A 21,959-nucleotide genomic window follows, 5' to 3' on the forward strand; every position below is an offset into this window, starting at 1 on the left:
TTTCTGCTATGAAACCTGTGCCCTTTCTTCTTTTTTTCAAGCTTAAATTACTTCAGCTTTGTTTATATATAAACAAAGATAACACACCAGTTTTACCATTTTTTTGGTGTTACCGTTTCTTGCACCCTAAGAATCACGTAAAAAAACCTCCTTATTTCTTTGTACTTTATATATCTTCGAAGTGCATAGGGACTAAAAGCTTACAATCACCACAATAAAACCAAGTAGGCTTCAGAGCATTCAGGACACCATAAATTACAATAGAAAAATCTAATTACAACATATAAATGGACTATGTGATATTTCTAACCTGTTTTTACAAATCTTTTTCCGGTTGCTTTTGGGGTTCCCCTATAGGGCCTAAAGAAGATATCCATTATCTTGGACGTTATTATCCCATTGGGGATTTGCTTATTTCTCAATGTTTAATGTATTGTTTATTCTAATGAAAAATACATTAAAAAAAAAAAAGAAGATATCCATTAAGAATGAGTTTCCTTTCAAACGATTGCTTTTTTTTGAGCTCCTGATGCTTAAATAAATGAATAACATTCCATTAAATAAATTAATAAAATTCTATGCCTATATCCATACTCATACTATTTAGTGAATAGGATAAACACAGACTGTGCTGTTTCTGTAAAATGAAATCAGAGCTATGCAGCTGCAAACCTCAAGGCTCTTTACGTATCATTACTATCGTGTGTCACTGACTACAGGCTCAGTCACTGCTAATTTGCTTATGTTGCCTGAATCAACTGTCTTTAACTAAGGATAAAGCTAATAACTGGTCTCTTGAGCCCCTAGAGGCCTGGACTTTGACAGTCGTGCATTTAATAAAATAATGTTATGTTTTCATTACATTTGCTGCTATGCATGGTGTGAAAGCAGCTGTATTGCTGCCTCTGTTGGTTGCACATATTTCTTCATCCATGTTTGACTAAATGGAAGTATATTAAATTAACAGTGCAAACTGGTGGCACAGCAGCCTGTGGGGCATAAACATGCTTAATCAACTTTTATTACTCTGCAACATGAACAAAGAACTGAATAATGCAAGGGTTTTCCCTGCTACAGTGCTGATAGGCACCCGCTAAATACCAGAAATTGAAAGCCATATACACATAAGGTGAATGAAGAGAATCTGTGCAGATTTTCTACTGTCCGTACTGTACTGATTATCTACTGTCTAAATTTTTACACAAAGCGCTCCACTATAGTAATAAGGCCACATGCAGTATATGTGAATACAGAAAGCTCAATACATACCTTCTATATAGAGCTGTTAGGTAGAACATGAAAGCACTGCTAATGTTTTATTGTGGGACACCACATTCTGTGGCACTGAGAACTAAAATCATGACAAAGTGTGATCTCCAGCATTTATTAAAATCTTTTTAAGTTCATAAACGACAACAAAGTTACTATAGAATTGATTGCATACAGCTAGCATACACAGCATATCCTCAGTCTAAATGAAATACAAAAGATTTTAACATTTTCATACAAAGAATCCTTTTAAATTTATTGTGATGTATATATATATTTATATATATTTTTTGTTACATAAAATTTGCTACAGCAAAGTATCTTATACCTTTCTTGCACAAGGAAATAAGGATGGATAAAGACTGCAATCTTCGTCAGTCTCCTAATCACGCTGTTGTGCAAAAATGCTTGACAACCTAAAGACATACAAGAATGTTGGATAGTACATCTTAAACTCTGTTGAAAAATGTCTACAAAGGCTTTTCTTACAGGAGTGTCATACAGATTAAAAGGAAGTAGTGCCAGCGATCTATTCCCACTGACGTTTAAACAAATACAATGGCTATATACCAATACAGATCATTTGAATAAAAACAATTGTCTTTTATGCATGGAAGTGGATAATAAAATGCAACTAGTTTATTTTAAACTGTTCAGATGTGCTGTTTTTAAGACAAGGGTACATAGATACAGAGATGTGTACAAATATAGTGGAGAAGGTTTGAAAGAAAAAAAAATGTTCAGAGCCACAGACTTGTAACAAACACTGACACGGAAAAGTGCTGTTAGCTAGCACGTGGCAGCCATGTTTTGAGTCAGTTTGTGATTAAAGAAAAAGGCAACTAAGCCCAGATAGAAAGTGTGAATGTACATTCTGTCTCACTGGTAGAAGGCTGGTTATTATAACTCAAGCCAATGCTATACAATAAGGAGAAACAAAAAGAAAAGAAAGCATGGAGTAAAACACTAGCAGTGACAATTTTTGCTTACATTATCAACTTTTCATGTGAACAAAGAACTGTTGTTGTACAGAGGCATGGTAACAGTACTTCATTCTCCGATTACTAATATAGTATACCAGAATAAAACTTGGCAAGAACCTTTATTCTTTAGAACAAACAGAAAATGAGAATCACCTTAGCAATGCAATGACTCTGCGCTTCCTTATCGAATGTGTTTTTCAGACAGGAACAGCTTTTTTTTTCATCCTTTATGATCTCAATATGTTTATTAAACAGAAATAAAATATAGCTTTAACTGCAGAGCTGGTAAAGGAGTCATCATGATTTTATCACTTTTTATTTATTTATTATGTTCCATTTAAAAAATACTGACCAAAACCTGCTGTAAGAGCAGGTTTAATGTTATTTAACCCCCCCCCCCCCATATGGTGTGACATTTTAAAGTCAGCATTATGTAATTGAAAGACGTCAGCTGTAAATCCTCAAGTTTAACCAAAAAATGTGCTATGTGCCGTACAGTATGGTCACGCAACATTTAGGTCCTGCCAAAGCAAGGAACACGCGGGAAGGGGCAGCACAGTTAAAGAATAGAAAACCAAGGCACAGGATCTATCTAGCCAAATGTAGCACTCAAATTGATTTCTAACCAGTTTTGGTCAATCTCTAGGAAGAATTTTGTTCTTGAAATTATTTCCATTAGGAGATTATGGCCATGGTTAAGGTTACTTTATAAAAACCTCTCAAAATAATATTGGCCAGTAGTTCCAATTTGAGCTGTGACATGAAACATTTACCATCATACATAAATAAGGATTTACAATGTAAAACAAAAACCTATGGAGTGGCAGAGACTAGAAACAACACTTCCTCCATTGTAAATTTTCCTAATTGCAGCAACTCCCAGATCTCTCTCTTGTACCCCCTGCCCCTCCCAACAAATAATAATACATTTTCAAAATAAAAGGGGTGTAGTTGGGTAAAATATACTTAAAAAGACAGCTGTGAGGAGGAGGGCAAAACATACAAGATGTAAACAAAAAGGAAAAAAAAAAAAAAAGACAAAAAAAGGAAAGTGGTCTAGCATTCTGTGTTACAGCACAAATCGCTTGGTTAATTGTGCCTAGATAAAAGGGTTGGTGCAAAATGCACACATGGAAGATGGCAAAATAGACCTCAGTCAGCCTTGCGGAATGAAGGAACTAGGTAACTGTTGTGACATAAGATGGTCTCAGCTCCACCCCATCTGCTAATAGAGTGCAAAGATTCCAATATGAGCCCTGATGTCATCTTGTCCTCATGCACATCCTAAAAGTCGGCAAACTCTTTTGCACATTTTTCTGTCAGAGACACACGAATATCTTCTTCTTCATAGTCATCAAAGTTACTGGTATCTCCAGGCCCTCTGCACTTTGGTATGAAGGGAGCTTCCACCTGATTTGTAAAAGGGAAAATGGATAAATACAAAACACTGTTCTTGTGACATTCCATGAATCATCAATTAATATTTGAATGGCCAATTAATTCAGGGGCACTGATAAAATGAGACTGGGAATAGGAAATCCTAAAGAATGCTACCAGGTTCTGAGCGCTCTCTATAATCAGCTTGTCTTTTGGCCCCATGCTAAAGTAAGTAATATTTGCAGGTATGTGTAAGGAAAGACACATGTGGCAATTAGTAGCTGCTACACTCATTGGTGTGAATAATTTATTATTATTATTTATATAGATTTATTATCTAACAAAAATTCCTTACCTTTCTCTGATAAATTGCTATCCAGTCTGTTGTAGCAAACCATTTGTGGTTTTTGATGTCATTAACACCATTCTTCAAGTTCCCATATCGTTTGGTCAAATCTACCTGGAGCAAGTTCCTTAGCAAGTCTTTAAGGTCTGAGCTGAAGTGGGAAGGAAACCGTACCTATGTGCAGAAAAAAAGACATGGGTGCTCCAGATTGCTGGATTGGGAAAATTGGCATGACTTATATCAATACAATATCTGTAGGGGGACTAATCACCAAAGAACTCCAGGCCACAGCTGCTTTGTGGATTTGATGCTCCTTTTAATATATTATTATGCCTATATGCTGTGATTATAAAATTATCTTAGATAACTTTTTACATCTTTTTCTTTTGTCTCCTCTGCCAATCTGTCATTTTTTAAAATGATATATAGATCTACTATTTACAAACAATAGCATATACAGATTTCTGCATGAGATATTCATGTTTTGTTCAGAAAATTGCTCTCTCTTTAGTACATTGAACACCTTTGTTACATCTAAAATGCAGGAATAAATGACATGCCTATGTAAATTAACTCATTGCAATAACACAGTAAGTATCTGAATGAAATTAAAGGTACTCACCTTTCCTGAAACAATTTTTTCATAGATCTGAATAGGCTGATCAGCAAAGAATGGTGGATACCCAGCAGCCATTTCATATATTAAAACTCCTAATGCCCACCAGTCAACTGCTTTGTTATAACCCTATAATGGAAGAACATGGATTTCATTAGCCTAATGAAGTTGTTTCATTCTGCCTGCTGCTAGGTTGTTAAAAACCAGACTAGTACATTTTCAGGCAAAACAATATAAATACTGCAATAATCATAGTAAAAACTCTAGACAGCATACACACCTCTTAATCTATCTTTCCATAGTAATAATTATTGACAACAGTATACATTCTTAGGCTAATAGCATATTTAAATTTAGGTCACAATAGTGGTAATCTTAAATAGAGAGTATGATGACAGCTTTCTCATGCAGATGAATGGGAAACACATACTTTACAAGAAGAAGTGTCTAATGTAGTACATTTCATTTCTGGATGAATGTTAGGACCCATGGAGCAGTTCAAGTCGCCTGCAATAGATCTCTGCCCTGGGGCCAAACGATCAAATTATAAATATGGGTATAGGCAAAAGTCGATTTGGGGACCGTATCAACGAGCCAAAGCGGTCCCCAATCCGACTAGATTTTTTAACCTGCCCGATCAATATCTGGCCGATTTCAGGCCAGATATCAGTCAGCAGGCCCGTCGGTAGTGCCCATACACGGGCCGATTAGCTGCCGAATTGGTCTAAGGGACCGATATCGGCAGCTAGTATTAGCCTAAAGTGGGTGACAGAGGACAAGGACACAGCACTATAACATGCTCATATGCTTTCTAATTGCTTGGCGTTCTGTGCATACATAGTACAGTAAATCTCAACAGGTATGCTGCATATACACAAACAGGAATTTGCACAGGGGATGCCTAGGACACTGGTAGAAGGGTAAGTAAAGCCTTACTAATTATTGTGTAATCTATTTACTTTCCTTTTCACCAAAAAAATAAGCAATTCTGTTACACACACATCTAAGAATTTTCTATTATTACCTTTTTACAGAAGTTCTTACCTTGCTCAAAATAATTTCTGGTGCCAGATACTCTGGCGTTCCACATAATGTCCAAGTTCTGCCTTTTACTCTTTTAGCAAACCCAAAGTCTGTGACCTGCATAAAAAACATTGGTTATGTAAAAGATGAAAAACAAAACATCAGACAAATTGTGTTTTATTTTTGGACTCACTGGATATTAGAAATCATTTTAGTATCCTTAATGAACAACAGGAAATAATTAACAAAGAAAGGCAGATTTGCAACTATAGATTTAAATTACAACCATTCCAGGAAAGCAATGATTTCCAAGCATAAAAAGCTTAGGATAATTTCTAGATGTAGCTACATTCTGTGTCTATGGGGGAGGTGAGTGACTGTAATGGATGGCAAGTGCTAGAATAAAGCCGATGGGAGACTAGGAAATAGTGGTTATGTAGTCAGCAAAACTGAACGCAAAGACCGTCATCGCAGTATTGAGTTCAAATTCAATTGATCTATGGATGTTCCCTTACCCTATTTAAAGGTTGTATAGAGATGCCTGAGAAACAATGTTTAGAGTAAAATAAAAAATACAGTAAAACAAATATCACTGGAAAATATCAGTTCCTACAACTAACCAATAACATGTACTGTTTAATAAAGTGTTGGACTAAAAACTAGCTCATAAGCACTACATAACCATATGGAAAAGAAAAATGTCTGCAACCAGTGTGCAGAATATATACCATTCTCCTAATGAATCAGATGCACTCATATTGATGCAGAGTGCTGTAATTGGTGCCATCTGGCTATTAGCCTTTAGCGCATTTGCATCTTATTCCTGAAGAAGATCATGTGCAACCATGCCTGTCACACATTTAAAGCAACTATGCCAGGTTCATTGCTCCCCCTGCCAAGGGCGCCCCAATGATGAAGGGGGGGGGGTAATCTTATGCCCTTTCATTGAAGAGTTGTGATGTATACATTTATGGAATTATTCAAATTACCTGTACATTCCTACATACCTGAATGTATCCTTGCTGGTCAATTAAAAGATTTTCTGGTTTGAGATCTCTGTAGATAAGGTCTAGTGAATGGAGGTACTCAAATGTCAGCACTATCTGAGCTGCATAAAATCTCGCGTGAGGCTCACTGCAAACAAATACAGCAGGTGTTTGAATTTGCCACTTTAGCTGCGTTAACCACAGACTATTTTCACAAAGCCAAGATTATTAAATAAGTCTCTAAAAAAAGTATTGGCTTAAAGCAATTGCAGCAGGAGAAATGTAACTAAACCAGTGATCACTTTAATGCGACTTATGTACACACAGCGTTTTTTATGCCAATATAACTCCCAACTGGCTGCAATTGGTCTAAGTGATTAAATGACGTGTGAGTTACTGTGCGATTTCAACTCCAAATAAACTCCAAACGTTGCCAACCAAGGTAGTAAACTGTGAACAAAAACGTTCACACTGTAGAAAAAGGCAGTTTGCCTTTCAAAGTAATTTTTACAAAAATGAGTACCACCAAAATATGTAAGCTCATGTGCCAGTTTAAGGCCCCTCATTGCACGCATATCCTACAATATCATGTTATGTTCTAGGTCTCATTCAGCCTTTAGAACAAGAACCTACTTACAGGTGTATATTAATCATGTGGCGCTTAAAGGGCATGTAAAGTTTTTCACTTGGGGGGGGGGGGGGGGGAAAGACTGTCTGAGCACTGTGCCAGCATCTCCTAACCTTACTTTTTAATTGCTTGGTGTTCTGTGCATACATAGTACAGTAAATCCCAACAGGTATACTCTGCTGCAAATACACAAACAGGAATTCATGCAGGGGATACCTGGGACGCTGGTAGAAAGGGAAGCAAAATGGTGGTGTGGCACTCAGACAGTTGTTCCCAATCTGGTGCGGTTCTCTCCTAAAAGGAGCACCAGCCTGGGGAGACAACTTGTTAGGCACCCCGCAGTAAAATAGATTTTACATGTTAAGGGTAAGAGCAACATGGTCGAAGAAAGCACTCCAAAAATAAAAACAAAAATTACTTTGTATGTAAAATATACAATCCCCGCACTTCCTTGCCTTATTACCTTTCGTGCCCATAAGGCAGTGCTAAATCTCAAAAACACTCCAATATTTAAAAAAAAAAAAAAAAAAATCATCCCACCAATTAAAAAGCATCCAATAGGAATGGCTCCCTATGACAGTACAAGGTAGTACAGTTATTTTAACTAAAAGTATTATGGGGCCTTGACACAATTGCTTACATATTTTGGCCTAAGTGTCGTACCAACACCCCTTATTTTTGTAACAATTATTTTTAAAGGTAAAGAAAAGGTTGAACCACGTGGAGGCACCAAAAGATACGCAACCCCCCAAGGGACTGTATTTATTTACCCAATAACCCGAACTGGTGCCCGTTAACAGAAAACTGCCCCAGGTTCTTCTTAGTGAGCATTATGGAGTGATCCTCTTCCTGCTACTTGCGTCTTTGCACATGCACAGTAAAGGGAATGTCTGAACTTTAACAATAAAGCCAGCTTTTTCACTTTACTGCATATGCGTCAGCCCCAGGGTAGAGAAGAAAGACAAAAGGGGGCAGCCCCAGTGTTTTACCCTATGCTGGGCAATTTCTTCTAACAGAAGCACTGGCCCTGGAGGTATCCGGTAAGTAAATACCATCACTGGGCCATTATTTTACCTTTCCTTCTCCTTTAAAAGGTAGAAACTGCACTGGCAATCATTCCTCTTTTTGTGTACAAATAACGTCTGTCATTCCCAGCAGTTGGTAAATTTCTGCTGTGCCAATCCTTAAACCCAGGCTTTTTCTTGTGAAAATATCCTATTGTCAGTACTATGGTTCCTATACTGCAGGGAGCCACATACTATAAAGCACCAGAAGTCTGGTCGATGCCTGCATTTCTCTGTGAAAGCTTGCAGCAGCCCAGCTCCCTAAAGTACACTTTAGAGACAGGTTAAAATACACAGCTACACTAATTAAGACAATATTTCACATTGTTTTAGGTAAAAGACATTACACACTGAACTGATAACAGCATTTTTTAAAAGAAAAATACATTATACACCTGATTTTTAAAAGAACAAGATGTATTTGAAGGTCATTAACCAGTTATACATTTTAGTGGCAACACTGGACATGTAGAACGGACTACACAAACACATCATTTTACAGCCAATATACGAACCTGAACCTGCCAATCCTTCTTAAATGTGAAAACATTTCTCCCCCAGGGACATATTCCATAACCATATATAAATTAGAGTTATCCTGCATTAAAACAAAAACAGAAGTTAGGCAACAGAAAATAAAAAATGTAAATCACCTGTTTCCAAACCATAAAGAATGTCTAAAGCCACAGTCAGCATTCTTTAATGCATTTTTATATTTGCACTTTTTTTTTTTTTTTATTACAGGCAGGTCTCAACAACCAGCATCTACTTTATTAAACTGTGCTACAACAAAAGAAACTTACTTAATTGAAAATGTAACCACCTTTATGCAAGACACCTTTATGCTTATATTTTAATTTGTACATTACGTGAATAGGCTGCAGCTTACTGCATTTTTTGGACATAGAAGGAACCTGATGAGACATTCTAAATAGACACCATTTAATCTTTCCACCCACGTGCTGGGCCAAAGATCAAATCATACATCTCATGAGCATAAACGAGTCAATGCACACCTTTTTCATTTTCAAATCTCAAAATCGTCCAGATATCAGTCTGGCAGGTCCAGTGATGGGCCCCATACTTTGGTCAAAAAGCTGCCAACTCCATCTGAGGGACAGAGTTGGAAAAGCTACCAGATGGACAGAGTTGGTAGCTTTTACCAGCCTGTGTACAGACAGCTTTATTTCTAGACACTACGGGGGAAAATTCACAAAAGTGGCGATATTGAGACAAAATAAAAGTGGAGATAGATTTGTCGGATTTCCCACCTTATTTACAAATCTCTATCTCCTCTTTTCTGAATTTGTCTTTTAAACAGACAGATTTTGTCTTTTAGATTACATTTTACCAACATTTTTTCATGAATTTGTTTTTATCTCTTATTGAATCTGTCAGTGTGCCATCAAACCCAGTATTATTTATTAGCTAGTCATTTCCTGAAAGGGAATTTTACTTTGCCTAGAAAAACTATACATCATTTTTCTCAGGACAAGTTGGGCTTTCAAATTGTTTTCTAAATTTTTGTGTATTTCCACTTCTGTAACAAGATTTAGAAGTCTAAATACAAAAAAAATAAAGAAATTGCAATTTTGTATAATATAAGATATATCACAAAATGTTTTCTATTACAAACTACAAATCTTTCCTTCATTTGAGGTCTCTAAATGCCAGAATGGTTTTCAAAACATGCAGACATTGTCAGACTGGTGTATTTGAGGGCTCATGGGAAGAAGTGAATCAAGGGCCCACCCCCTGCACTACTCTTCCACCACACTACTACTCTCCTACTGGGCCAGTCCAACCTTGAATTCACAGTAGCACAATATCCCAGCTTGGGTGCCCATGTGCATGTGCTGCTTGCTGATCACCAGAATGGCTGCTGGAAACAGAATTGGCACAGCTAAAGGTGGTCAATGCTGTCAAGCATTTCTGTAGCCCTGGACATGCTATTGGGGCACAGATAAGTCGGCGCAAGTATCAGTGAAGTGCTGCTAAAACTAAAAATTTGCCTAAGAGGTTTTACTTTTCCTTTGAGTAAAGTTTTATCCAATATATTCACTCAAAATGTTATTATTGCCTCATTCATTATGCTAAAACTAGCATAATATTGCAAATGTGAGGTAAAACTTTTTATATACAAGATATACTTGTTTCTAAAATGTTAATGGCGCGGAACCTTGGCTCCTGACAAAAGGCTGATAATCTACAATAGGTGTTAAATGAAAATTGGGAGAAACAATGCAAAACAGAAAAGCTTAGAATTGATCTGAGATCAAGCAGCTTTACTTCATTTTGAAAATGTCGGGAAAAAATAGTTTCTTAAATCCAGTTTAAAAGACAAATTCAAAAAAGTGTCTGCAAACTGTATTCCTTTTACCAAAAACTGAAAAGTGGTGGTTGAGTCAGAATTTAGGTGGATTTCTGTTTGCTAATAAGAACGAGTTTTACACTAGTTTTGCCACCACTTTTACTCCAAAAAAGGGCCATCTTTACATTTGTGAATTCCCCCCTATGAGTGAGGTCTATGGGAAATGTCCTGTGAAAAGCAAAATAAATGTATTCACAACCGAAACTGGGCAGTTGAATACTGTCCTCTATGTATAAGATGTGCCTTAATACTTTCTTGAGGTATATTACAATTGAATTCATCACTATATAAAGTTTTACTTACACCTTTAGGTTAACTTTTACAATACTATAGAGTGTCCTATTCTTAGCCATTATTTTCATCTTTTATAGTTTTTAAAATGTTTGTAATTCTCTTCCAACTCTTTGCAACTTTTAAATGGGGGTCACATGAGAGACTGGAAGATGCAGAGAGCACTACAGTGCTCTGCTCTAGAACCAAAATTCTGGTTTAATAACCAGATGCTCAGCTCTCAGTTACCAAGAGCAGCTTATTGGCACTCCTTGTAACCTACAGGCCGCTGTCATCTGATGTGGGATTCTTGACTTGCCTCATGGCTGTAGTGCCCATGTTTGTTCCTAAAATTAATAGGATCATGTCATTATCACCAGTATTATTAGATATTAGCCCCCAACCCACCCCACAGCCTAGTGGTACGTCTAGTAACGCCAAATGCACAGCTATTAGAGTATCTTATCTGCCATTACCAGTGGTCCCTAGGTACACTTGAACTTCACAACAGGTTCAAAAAATGCAGGAAGCACAGCTCAAATAATTGAGGTTGAAGTCTTACCCCTAATAGTAATGGGTCCTGAACCTTCAGCTTGGGGGCCAATATAGGAATTCACATTTGTTGCGCGTTTCATACGAAAAATGGTACTTAGTCATAGGCTCCCATGGCCTATGACTAAGTACCCTTTTTGGTATGAAACGCGTAAGGCTTTTTTGGTATTATGTGTATGGATATAATAAACTTAAATGTTTTTACTTTAATATTGAGCTGCTTTGATACTTTTTTTGGAGTACCAGAGTGCCTGCCTGGTTTTCCCCCCAACTGAAATCCTATACAGTTAAATTTTACTCTATCTTGAAGCCCCAGATCTAAAATTAGTTTAAGAATAACTGGAAAGGCAAGTAAGATGTGTACTTCTGTGCTAGAAGGTTCCCAAAGAGGAGAAGCAGCCTTAAAAACAGAGAAAAAAAATCCGACTCTTCATAAATGTGAATCAAAAAACATACACATGCTTAATGTTTATGTATTCTTGCACCACTTACCTTGAAGGAATATTCCAACCTGACAAGGAAAGGAAAGTTCACTGCCTGCAATATCCTCTTTTCATTTAGTGTATGCTCTATTTGTTTCAGCTTCACCACCTATAAATACAACAGAAACACAGATGGTTGCAGGAGTAAATGCAAGGGGAGCAACTGATACTGAATGCTATTGCAAACATTCAGTTATACACACAACATTTCTTAGCCAGTTCAGCATTTCAGCTGGCAGAGAAACACTCAATAACCTGTGCTGCCACTTACATTTCCATTTATGTAACTGACACATGGTGGACTCTCTACGATGGATGGCAGGGAAATTGAGCACTTCTCTGTCAGCTGAATTACAATGGTGCCACCACCATCATTTCATTCATTTCTATGCCAGATGAAATACAGCAGAAATGTTATGTGTGACAGGCCCAAGTGCTAACAGACACACGTGGAAGAAGGTCCCTGTCTTACAGAGCTTGCATTTGAAGTATGGTATATTAAGGGTAGGGATGCTCCAAATCCAGGATTCAGTTCGGGATTAGGCCTTTTTCAGCAGGATTTAGAGGAATACATGTGCCTGGCCAAACCGAATCTAAATCCTTAAAATCACCTGACTTTTTGTCACATAAACACGGAAGTTGAAAATGTTGCCATGCTTTAACTCTTCCACAACCTTATTTGCATATGCAAATTCAGATTCTGTTTGCTATTCAGCTGAATCTTTCATGAGGGATTTGGGGTTCAGACGAATCCAAAAATAGTGGATTTGGTGCATCCCTAATTAAGGGTATTAAACAGGGCAGTATACAGTGGTTGTAAGAGAAAAAAAGGAACAGATTTGTGCATGGTGTAATATTTATGTGATTACAGAAAGGACAAGTCAAAGATTACCTCCAGACAGGTAGCTTAGTGAGTAGGGTTAATGAGCATGCCATCAGTAGTAACAGAGAAACATAGGAGAAAGTCCAGATTTACCAACATCAGATCCATTTTTGTTAGGTTCAATTCAAAATGACAGTTATACATTCGGGAGGTAGCTAGATATTTAAGCGTGACCGATGGGAAAAGAATGAAGATGAAACAATTTATGAATGTAGCAGTGATATGTTTTTGGATTAAATCTACTTTTTTACTGTTTTACTGTACTACTGTTTTTGAAGAGGTCAGCAAAGTCCTGAGGAGAATGTAGAAAGTTGATTGACATGGCTGGTCAAATACTAAACAGAGAAAACAGGTGCCATGGATTCAATCTGTTATGAGCATACTGGAGAAATGCTGAATGAAGGCCTAGATACTATATTTGCAAACACCTTAACTGAGCAGAAAGTGAGGGAAAATTATGGATCCTTTCAACAGGCATCATGCAAGATGTAATCTTCAGTCTGGAGAGACAATCCCATAGGAATGTTTAGAGGGTCAGTCAGTATGGTCAAAAAAGGGCTGCCCAGTGAAAAGCAAAATTGGTAACAATCCATAGGATTATTTTAAGCTAATTTTTGTGCTTGCATAATCATTTCTTAGACAGTTGTACATACAAGCACATTGGTTACTTGGGAATAGATATATATTTTTTTTCAACATCAGCTTGAAATTGTTTATTTTTTTTTATGTTTTTTTTTTTGCATGTAGTATAACGATGTACAAGGGTGCACCTGTTGGGGTATCCCACGGTGCCAGGTAAGTATATAATATAACCAAAAACATAAAGAGGGAGGAGAGGGAAAGATGGGGGGGGAAGGGGAGGGGACACATCAGGGTAAAAGAGGTGATAAGAAAATGGGGGTATACTCAGTAGGTTTGGAGAGTAAGTTCTCGTGGGTATTTATTTATCGGTCTTCAGTTTTGTAGGTTTAAGTTCAGGTCTTGTTGGGAATAGATATTTAATTATATTTAATTGAAAAGGAAAGTACAGGTGGTTTCACCAAAACAGTCATACACAATGCACACAGACACATATACACAAAACAAACTGATTACTGAGGTCCTCTTAAGAACTTACCTTCTGTTTATCCAGTATCTTCATAGCATAATACTGCTCTGCACCTTTATGTTTCACTAACATAACCCTTCCAAATGAGCCAGTTCCAAGTGTCTTTATTCTCTCAAAATCATCTAGACTTGCGGTATTCTGTGGAGGAAAATACAAAAATAAATAAGGCATTAAACTTACATATTAAATCCATAAATTAATGGACACAATTTAAAATGAGGAAGGTTTGAATGATCGTAGTAAAAAAATAAGTAAAATATTGACTATCCCAGCATTTTCAATAACAGATTAATATTAAAAGTCTCTATGTGTCTATTACAAAGGCAAATGTTTGTAGTTTGTAGATCCCTGATACAGAATTTTGGCACTAGGGATCCTTGAAAAACAAAAAAAAACAAAAACAAAAAAAACTCCCTTTTCCAGAAAGAGAGTGTGCTTGGAAACCAAGTACCTACCCTACTGTGCATGCCTGTGCCCCTCGTAACGGAATGTCATGGCATTCAGGATATGCCATAATTAACATGGCATCCATGATTCTGTATTGGCTGGCAATATGTTTAATACTACACAAAAGTGGAAGGTACTCAAAGGGCATTGGTAAAAACAGTAGAGCAGAAGGTCCTACTGCTTCAGTGAGGTACACAAGTGCCGTGGTGTGGAAAAGTAGTGTTTTTATTTGAAATTTTTACAAGGAACATTTTTTAAAGAAAAAAAAACACACTTCTTTATTGCCAAAATCCTTGCATATTGCATATGGTAAACAAAGACAACATATGGTAAACTTCTAAAAAGGTGAACAAGCCCCTTTAATCTGCTGAATTTACAAAATGGCTAGTACACATCAAAGCTGCTGTGTTTTTCCAAGCAGATGCTCACTACTACCATAGTAGTCATATACTACCAAAGTTACAGTTATGCTACTGTAGTTACATTTCTGCAATGCAGAATTGGTAAGGATGACAACAAAGCAAGAATGGGAGGATAACAGTTGTGTCACAGGGGAGACAGGAGAAATCTAAATAAGCAAAATGGTCAATATAGAAAAGAAATAAATAAATAACTGTGACAAAAAGAGAGATGGAAAAATATGGTGTCTTGTGTGGACTTCAAAAGGAAGCAGGAGTGTTTAGTATATAAAAGTCTAAATTCAGGACAAAGAAGATTCTAATTACCACCATGACAATATGTAAGTCTTTGATTGTGACTTAATAATAAGCTTTCATAAAAGAGAACAGTGGGTGAGGCAGTGTCTCTCCAGTTACATCTTAATATTTAAACAATACAGCCCTTTGCCACTAAACCACTAAAGTTCTGCCTTACTTGCCTATCCCTCTCCAGGAAATGCTGCTGCAAAACCTCTGTTTTCACCTGTCACATTTCCTCTGCTCCATCTCTGAACCCATCCCTATAGAGGTTACCTATATGGTCTTCTATAACGTATTCTCCTGAATAACCTACAGAGCACTGTCTTACATCACAAGTCCTGTTCCTAGATACTCTCCAGATTGTCTGCTGGATATTTGTAGCAGACATTAAGGAAAAAAATAACGATGTAAACTTCCTCAGTTTTTCTTCCAATACTTACAATTTTACATTCTTTTTCTGTTTTTAGCAGTTTCTGAGGGTTTAGCTCAGCATCTCTTTGAAGGCCAAGAGCATGAACAACCTTATCTATGCACTTTCTAGATCTAGTTAACCAAAGAAATGTAAAAATGTTTCTGTTAAAATACAAAAGAAATAAAAAAGGGAGGGAAAGCCTTATCAGTTCTCAAATTTAGGCTAGCGGCACTGTCTTCTGACAAATAATTGTTTAAAACTGTACAGAGTTGGAATGTCCCCAACCTTGTTGGGCCCTGCCACCATCATGCTCCACCCTCAGCTGCTCCTGCTCTGCTGCTTACTGATTACTACAAGAACATACGGCCATATTTGTTTTTTTTTTCCACTGCAAAGAACAGTGCACTCTGTAGGAAAACTATTTAAAATTTATCAGTGGCACACATAAAAAGTCCTAATGCATTTTGGCCCTAACAAAACAGGGGCCTTCATCAGGGGAACATGCAAAAGGTGCAGGCCTGCAGTGGGTGGGGGTGGAGTGGGGAGTTACGGTGGGCCCTGGGTAACCCAGTGTAACTCTGGAGCTGTACATACAAATACACATATGGCATTAACATTTACAGACAACATCTTCCAAGGCCCTGCTTGCAGTATTTGCTAATCAAGCTTTCTTCCCACCTAGATCTGTTTGGTGTTTACTCAGTCTGTTTCTTCTAGAGAAAATCTTGTTCGTGCAGCAGATTTGCTTCCCCATTTGCTACAGCCAGGGTAGCCTGAAGAAAATCATTGCAATCACATGTAGCATTTGTTTATTCATTTCTGTTCTGACTCTTGACCCTTTCACTGTCAGAAGAATTTAGCACTTCAGTTACACTTACTGCCAGATAGTTTTTGAACATTTTGTGCTCTTTTACTTTACAGGCATTTCCAGGGCAGGACTTTTAGTGGGTATAGGTGTCTACCAAAATATTGCAGACACACCTACAGACCCCAAGAAGAAACCTGAGACTGCTTTTCCAACCCTCCCATCTATGGTAAACATTCTATGACCCAATACATTTATGGTGGAGGGCCACTAAGGGAAGCCAGTTTTTCAAACCACACCCACTTAAAACCACACCTATTTTATCATAATGGTGGTAATGATATCCTCTTACTGCGGGGATATCAACAGTCATACTTGTAGATTGTAAGCTCTTTCTTGTAGATTGTAAGCTCTTTTGGGCAGGGCCCTCTTCACCTCTTGTATCGGTTATTGATTGCTTTATATGTTACTCCGTATGTCCAATGTATGTAACCCACTTATTGTACAGCGCCGCGGAATATGTTGGCGCTTTATAAATAAATGTTAATGTAATGTAATTCATATGTGAAAGAATTATATTATGTCATATTAAAATATACCCTTAAATCCATATGCCTCCTCCTCCCCTGTGGATAGCACAGCAACCCCCAGCACATAATTACACACCTTAGGGACCATTTAATGGCTATTTCCAACTGCTAACAAACTCCCAGAACAAACCCCTGCCAGGTTCACCTTCCACAGGCAGCATAGGGCAGGCAGAGTATGTCACACACAGGCAGCACTCTGCCTGTCCTTTGCCGTCTGTGTGTGCCATACTCTACCTGACCTACCCTGCCTGTGTGTGCCATAGTCTACCTGCCCTATGCTGCCTGTGTGTGCTATGCTCTGCCTGCCCTACCCTGCCTGTGTATGCCATACCCTCCCTGCCCTATGCTGCCTGTATGTGCCATACCCTCCCTGCCCTATGCTGCCTATGTGCCATAATCTGCCTACCCTATGCTCCCTGTGTGTGCCATACTCTGCCTGTCCTACCCTGCCTGTGTGTACCATACTTTGCCTGCCCTACCTGCCTGTGTGTGCCATAGTCTACCTGCCCTATGCTGCCTGTGTGTGCGCTATGCTCTGCCTGCCCTACCCTGCCTGTGTATGCCATACCCTCCCTGCCCTATGCTGCCTGTATATGCCATACTCTGCCTGCCCTACCTGTTTGTGCCATACTCTCCCTGCCCTATGCTGCCTATGTGCCATAATCTGCCTACCCTATGCTCCCTGTGTGTGCCATACACACAAGCAGCATAGTCAAGGCACTACCTACAATGCCTGAGGTGTGAACAGGTGAACAATGGGGGTGATTACAGCCTGAGCCTGAGGTGTGAACACAGCAGGGCGTGAAAAATGCAGGGATTAAAAGGTGTGAACAACACAGGGGATTACATTTTTAAACAATACAGGGGGATTACAGCCTGAATCTGAGTTGAGAACCATGCAGGGGGCCAGTTAATCTTAGTACTTATACCATTTAAAGCTTACTCAAAGGTAAGCCATCAAAGCAGCCAGACAGGTGGGGGGCCACACAGAGGGGGATTGTGGGCTGCCAGTTGGACAGCACTGTAATAGTGTATAGGGCCCTGGGTAACTTAGTTAGACTCTGGAGCTGTACATACACAAATGCTTTGTCAGCCGGCAGATGCAGGGAGCCGGCAGGTACTGGGATACGAGCGGGGTGGGGGGGGGGCGGGCGGTGCTTTGTCAGCCGGCAGACGCAGGGAGCCGGCAGGTACTGGGATAGGGGGGGTGATGGCGGCGGGCAGTGCTTCGGCAGCCTGCAGGTACTAGGATACGAGCGGGGCGGGGGGCGGCGGGGGTGCTTTGTCAGACGGCAGATGTGGGGACCCGCCAGGGATGGATACGAGCGGGACGGGGGGGGGGCTTTGCCAGCCGACAGGTACAGGGATACGAGGGGGGGGGGGGTGGCAGATGCAGGGAGCCGGCAGGTACTGGGATAGGTGTAGGGATCAAAGGGGGGCGTGGCTTGTGCTTTTCAGACATGCTGGACAAGATGGCGGTGCCGTTCACTGCAACAAGTATGTAGGTTCTAGTATGTGTATCTCTGTAACTCTTTCATTAGGCAAGCCAGAAATATAATGTTTTTACACAGCAATAGTACTACTATTTAATAGTGTGCTTTATAGATTTTGAATTTCCTTGTCCTTTAATTCATTATGTTTGTATACAAAGAATTTGAAACCAAATTGAGGACCTACTAGACAGAAATCTGTTCAAAATTGGTCAGATATCTAACTGCCATGTTTGATAATCCCATCAGATGCAGGTCTCATTGGTATCTGTAGGGCCTCTGAATGATACAATCGTTGGACCCCGGGCCAATCATCAGCTTAAACTGCCCTGGTGGGTGGCCAAATCAGGTATAGAAAGAGAGCAAATCACGAACTATGGCCAGCTTTAGAAGATTCTTTTCAATATTTTGTGTAAAAAAAAATGAGATAATCCAATATAACTAACCCTCCGCATTGAATTGATGTTCTTAGAAAGTTTATACCTATAAAACACAAACTTGCAAGGCCGACATGTAAACAGTTAAGATGCTTACAATGTGGTTGCATAGAAAAAGATTATTTTAACTTACTGTTAATCAGCCATTGCTTTTCAAAGTACTTAAACCATAGTTCCCAGCATGAGTCAATTTCATAATCAACGAGTAACTGGAGAAATTCCAGCTCTTGAAATTCATTCACAGAAGTACAACATATTGTGTTGCTTATTTTTTTTAAAAACATATATGCACAAAGCTCATTTAATAATGCATTAAAAAGAAACAACTTCATAAAATGAGCACATTAGTTTAAAGGGAAACTACACCCTTATATACCAAACTTACTGCACCAGCCTAAAGGCTCTATAGTAGTAATAATCCAAGTTGTCACAGGAGCTCCCCATCTTGGATTTTGTGCTGCTGTTGAGAGGCCTATTTTAGGGGCTGTTGCAAATTATCAAGCAGAAAATGAGGCTGATGCTGATTATTACATTCTGATGCTAACTGCACTGATTTCAGAGCTGCATGTCTAATAATCTGTATTATTTACCAATTAGCCTTATATTGTGACATTTATAGTCTACATATATTGTGAGTCGGCCCCTAAGATCAGGTAATTGCACATGGTCTGTGCTGCTGTCAGTAACTCAGCAGAAAAGAAGATGGGGAGATACTGGGGCATCTTCAGTAGCACAGACCTTCCCTGCTAAAGGGCTGTGTGTAATTTTGAGATGGTACAGAAACCCAAAACATAATGTACAACATTTCTCCCCTACTACTTACTTAAAGGAACAGTAACACCAAAAAATGAAAGTGTATAAAAGTAACTAAAATATAATGTGCTGCTGCCCTGCACTGGTAAAAGTTGTGTGTTTACTTCAGAAAGTCTACTATAATTTATATAAATAAGCTGCTATGTAGCCATGGAGGCAGCCATTCAAAGGAGAAAAGGCACAGGCACATAGCAGATAACAGATAAAACACCATTGTATTCTACAGAACTTATCTGTTATCTGCTATGTAACCTGTGCTTTTTCTCCTTTTTTCCAGCTTGAATGGCTGCCCCCAGGGCTATACAGCAGCTTATTATATAAATTATAGTAGTGTTACTGTAGCAAACACACCAGTTTTACCAGTGCAGGGCAACAGTGCATTATATTTTTATTACTTTAAAGCTCTTTCATTTTTTGGTGTTACTGTTCCTTTAAGCGTTAGTTTTCCTTCTCATGTGTTATCACGCCAAAGGCAGACTCACGTTAAAGGAGAAGGAAAGGCTAAGTCACTTGGGGGTGCCAAAATGTTAGGCACCCCCAAGTGACTTACATGACCTACCTTGTACCCCGGGCTGGTGCCCCTGTTAGGAGAAAACAGCACCAGCCCGGGGCACCTGTAGACACCGCTTCCTCCTTCCTTTGCGCGCTGCTGGCGAAATCCGTGGGCCGGCGCATGCGTAGTAGAGTGAAAAGCCGACTTTAATGTTTAAGCTCGGCTTTTCACTCTACTGCGCATGCGCGCGCAAGCGAGGAGGAAGCAGGTAGCGCCGGCAGCTGCCCCGGGCTAGTGCGTCTTTACGATTTTTCGTAGCCATTACGAAAGTTGCGCAAAGTCGCAATTTTTTCGTAGCGTTAAAACTTGCGCGAAACGTCGCGCCTTTTAAGTTTTAACGCTACGAAAAAGGCGCGACCTGTGCTTTTTCTCCTTTTTTCCAGCTTGAATGGCTGCCCCCATGGCTATACAGCAGCTTATTATATAAATTATAGTAGTGTTACTGTAGCAAACACACCAGTTTTACCAGTGCAGGGCAACAGTGCATTATATTTTTATTACTTTAAAGCTCTTTCATTTTTTGGTGTTACTGTTCCTTTAAGCTTTAGTTTTCCTTCTCATGTGTTATCACGCCAAAGGCAGACTCACGTTAAAGGAGAAGGAAAGGCTAAGTCACTTGGGGGTGCCAAAATGTTAGGCACCCCCAAGTGACTTACATGACCTACCTTGTACCCCGGGCTGGTGCCCCTGTTAGGAGAAAACAGCACCAGCCCGGGGCACCTGTAGACACCGCTTCCTCCTTCCTTTGCGCGCTGCTGGCGAAATCCGTGGGCAGCTGCCCCGGGCTAGTGCGTCTTTACGATTTTTCGTAGCCATTACGAAAGTTGCGCAAAGTCGCGATTTTTTCGTAGCGTTAAAACTTGCGCGAAACGTCGCGCCTTTTAAGTTTTAACGCTACGAAAAAGGCGCGACTTTGTGCGCAAGTGTTAACGCTACGAAAAAATCGCAACTTTCGTAATGACTAAGAAAAACTCGCGTTTTTTCGCAAAAATCGTAAAGACGCCGAAAAAATCGCAAAAAATACAAAAAAAAAAAAATCGCAAAATTACCGAAAAAGTCGCGAAATGTTCGTTTCCAATCGGAATTTTTCCAATTCGGATTCGAAGTCGTGTCTTAGTAAATCAGCCCCTTAGGCTAAAGGCATGCTGATCATTTTCTCATTCAATAGTAGTTGGGCAAAAACATTCGAAATCACCTCACATTTAAAGGAGAAGGAAAGTCAAAATCAATTAACCACACTATTAAATAGTACTACTATTGCTGTGTAAAAACGCTATATTTCTAGCTTGCCTAATGAAAGATTTACAGAGATACACTGCTACATTCTACATACTTGTTTCAGTGAACGGCGCCGCCATCTTTAACATGGGATTAGCCATTCTCTGTTGCCCAGTTGGCCAGCTTGACATGATCTCAAATGAAAGTTCAGTTCCTCAAGTCTAAAGGTGGCCATACAAGCTAAGATCCACTCGCTTAGCGAGGTCACCAAGCGTGTGGTTCTTCTTCCAATATCCCCACCTATGGGTGGGCGATATCAGGCTAATTTGGTCGTTTGGCCTGTCAGAAAGACAGGTATAGGCGCCCGTTGGTTCGGGGACCACATCAACGAGCCAATGTGGTCCCCGATCAGACTAATTTTCAAACCTGTCCAATCAAGATCTGCCCGATTTCAGGCCAGATGTCGGTCTGACAGGCCAGGCGTTAATGCCCATACACAGGCCAATAAGATGCTGAATCAGTCACCATAGTTACTGCA

The 21,959-nt window shown here is 39.2% G+C and overlaps 1 protein-coding gene across 3 annotated transcripts in view; it reads right to left on the reverse strand.

Annotated features, from left to right (window-relative positions):
* Positions 1 to 1,370: 1,370 nt before the first annotated feature.
* The window catches only part of prkacb (protein kinase cAMP-activated catalytic subunit beta), a 54,751-nt gene continuing 34,162 nt past the window's right edge, over positions 1,371 to 21,959 (reverse strand). For all 3 annotated transcript variants that reach the window (NM_001171196.1, XM_031899710.1, XM_031899711.1), the window contains 8 exon segments: positions 1,371 to 3,662; positions 3,985 to 4,149; positions 4,598 to 4,720; positions 5,636 to 5,731; positions 6,622 to 6,748; positions 8,808 to 8,890; positions 11,978 to 12,076; positions 13,968 to 14,096. In NM_001171196.1, the coding sequence (NP_001164667.1) occupies positions 3,537 to 3,662; positions 3,985 to 4,149; positions 4,598 to 4,720; positions 5,636 to 5,731; positions 6,622 to 6,748; positions 8,808 to 8,890; positions 11,978 to 12,076; positions 13,968 to 14,096 (948 nt within the window). In that variant the 3' untranslated portion in view covers positions 1,371 to 3,536.

This window comes from Xenopus tropicalis, chromosome 4 (genome assembly GCF_000004195.4).
Source record: "Xenopus tropicalis strain Nigerian chromosome 4, UCB_Xtro_10.0, whole genome shotgun sequence".
Taxonomy (NCBI): Eukaryota; Metazoa; Chordata; class Amphibia; order Anura; family Pipidae; genus Xenopus; species Xenopus tropicalis.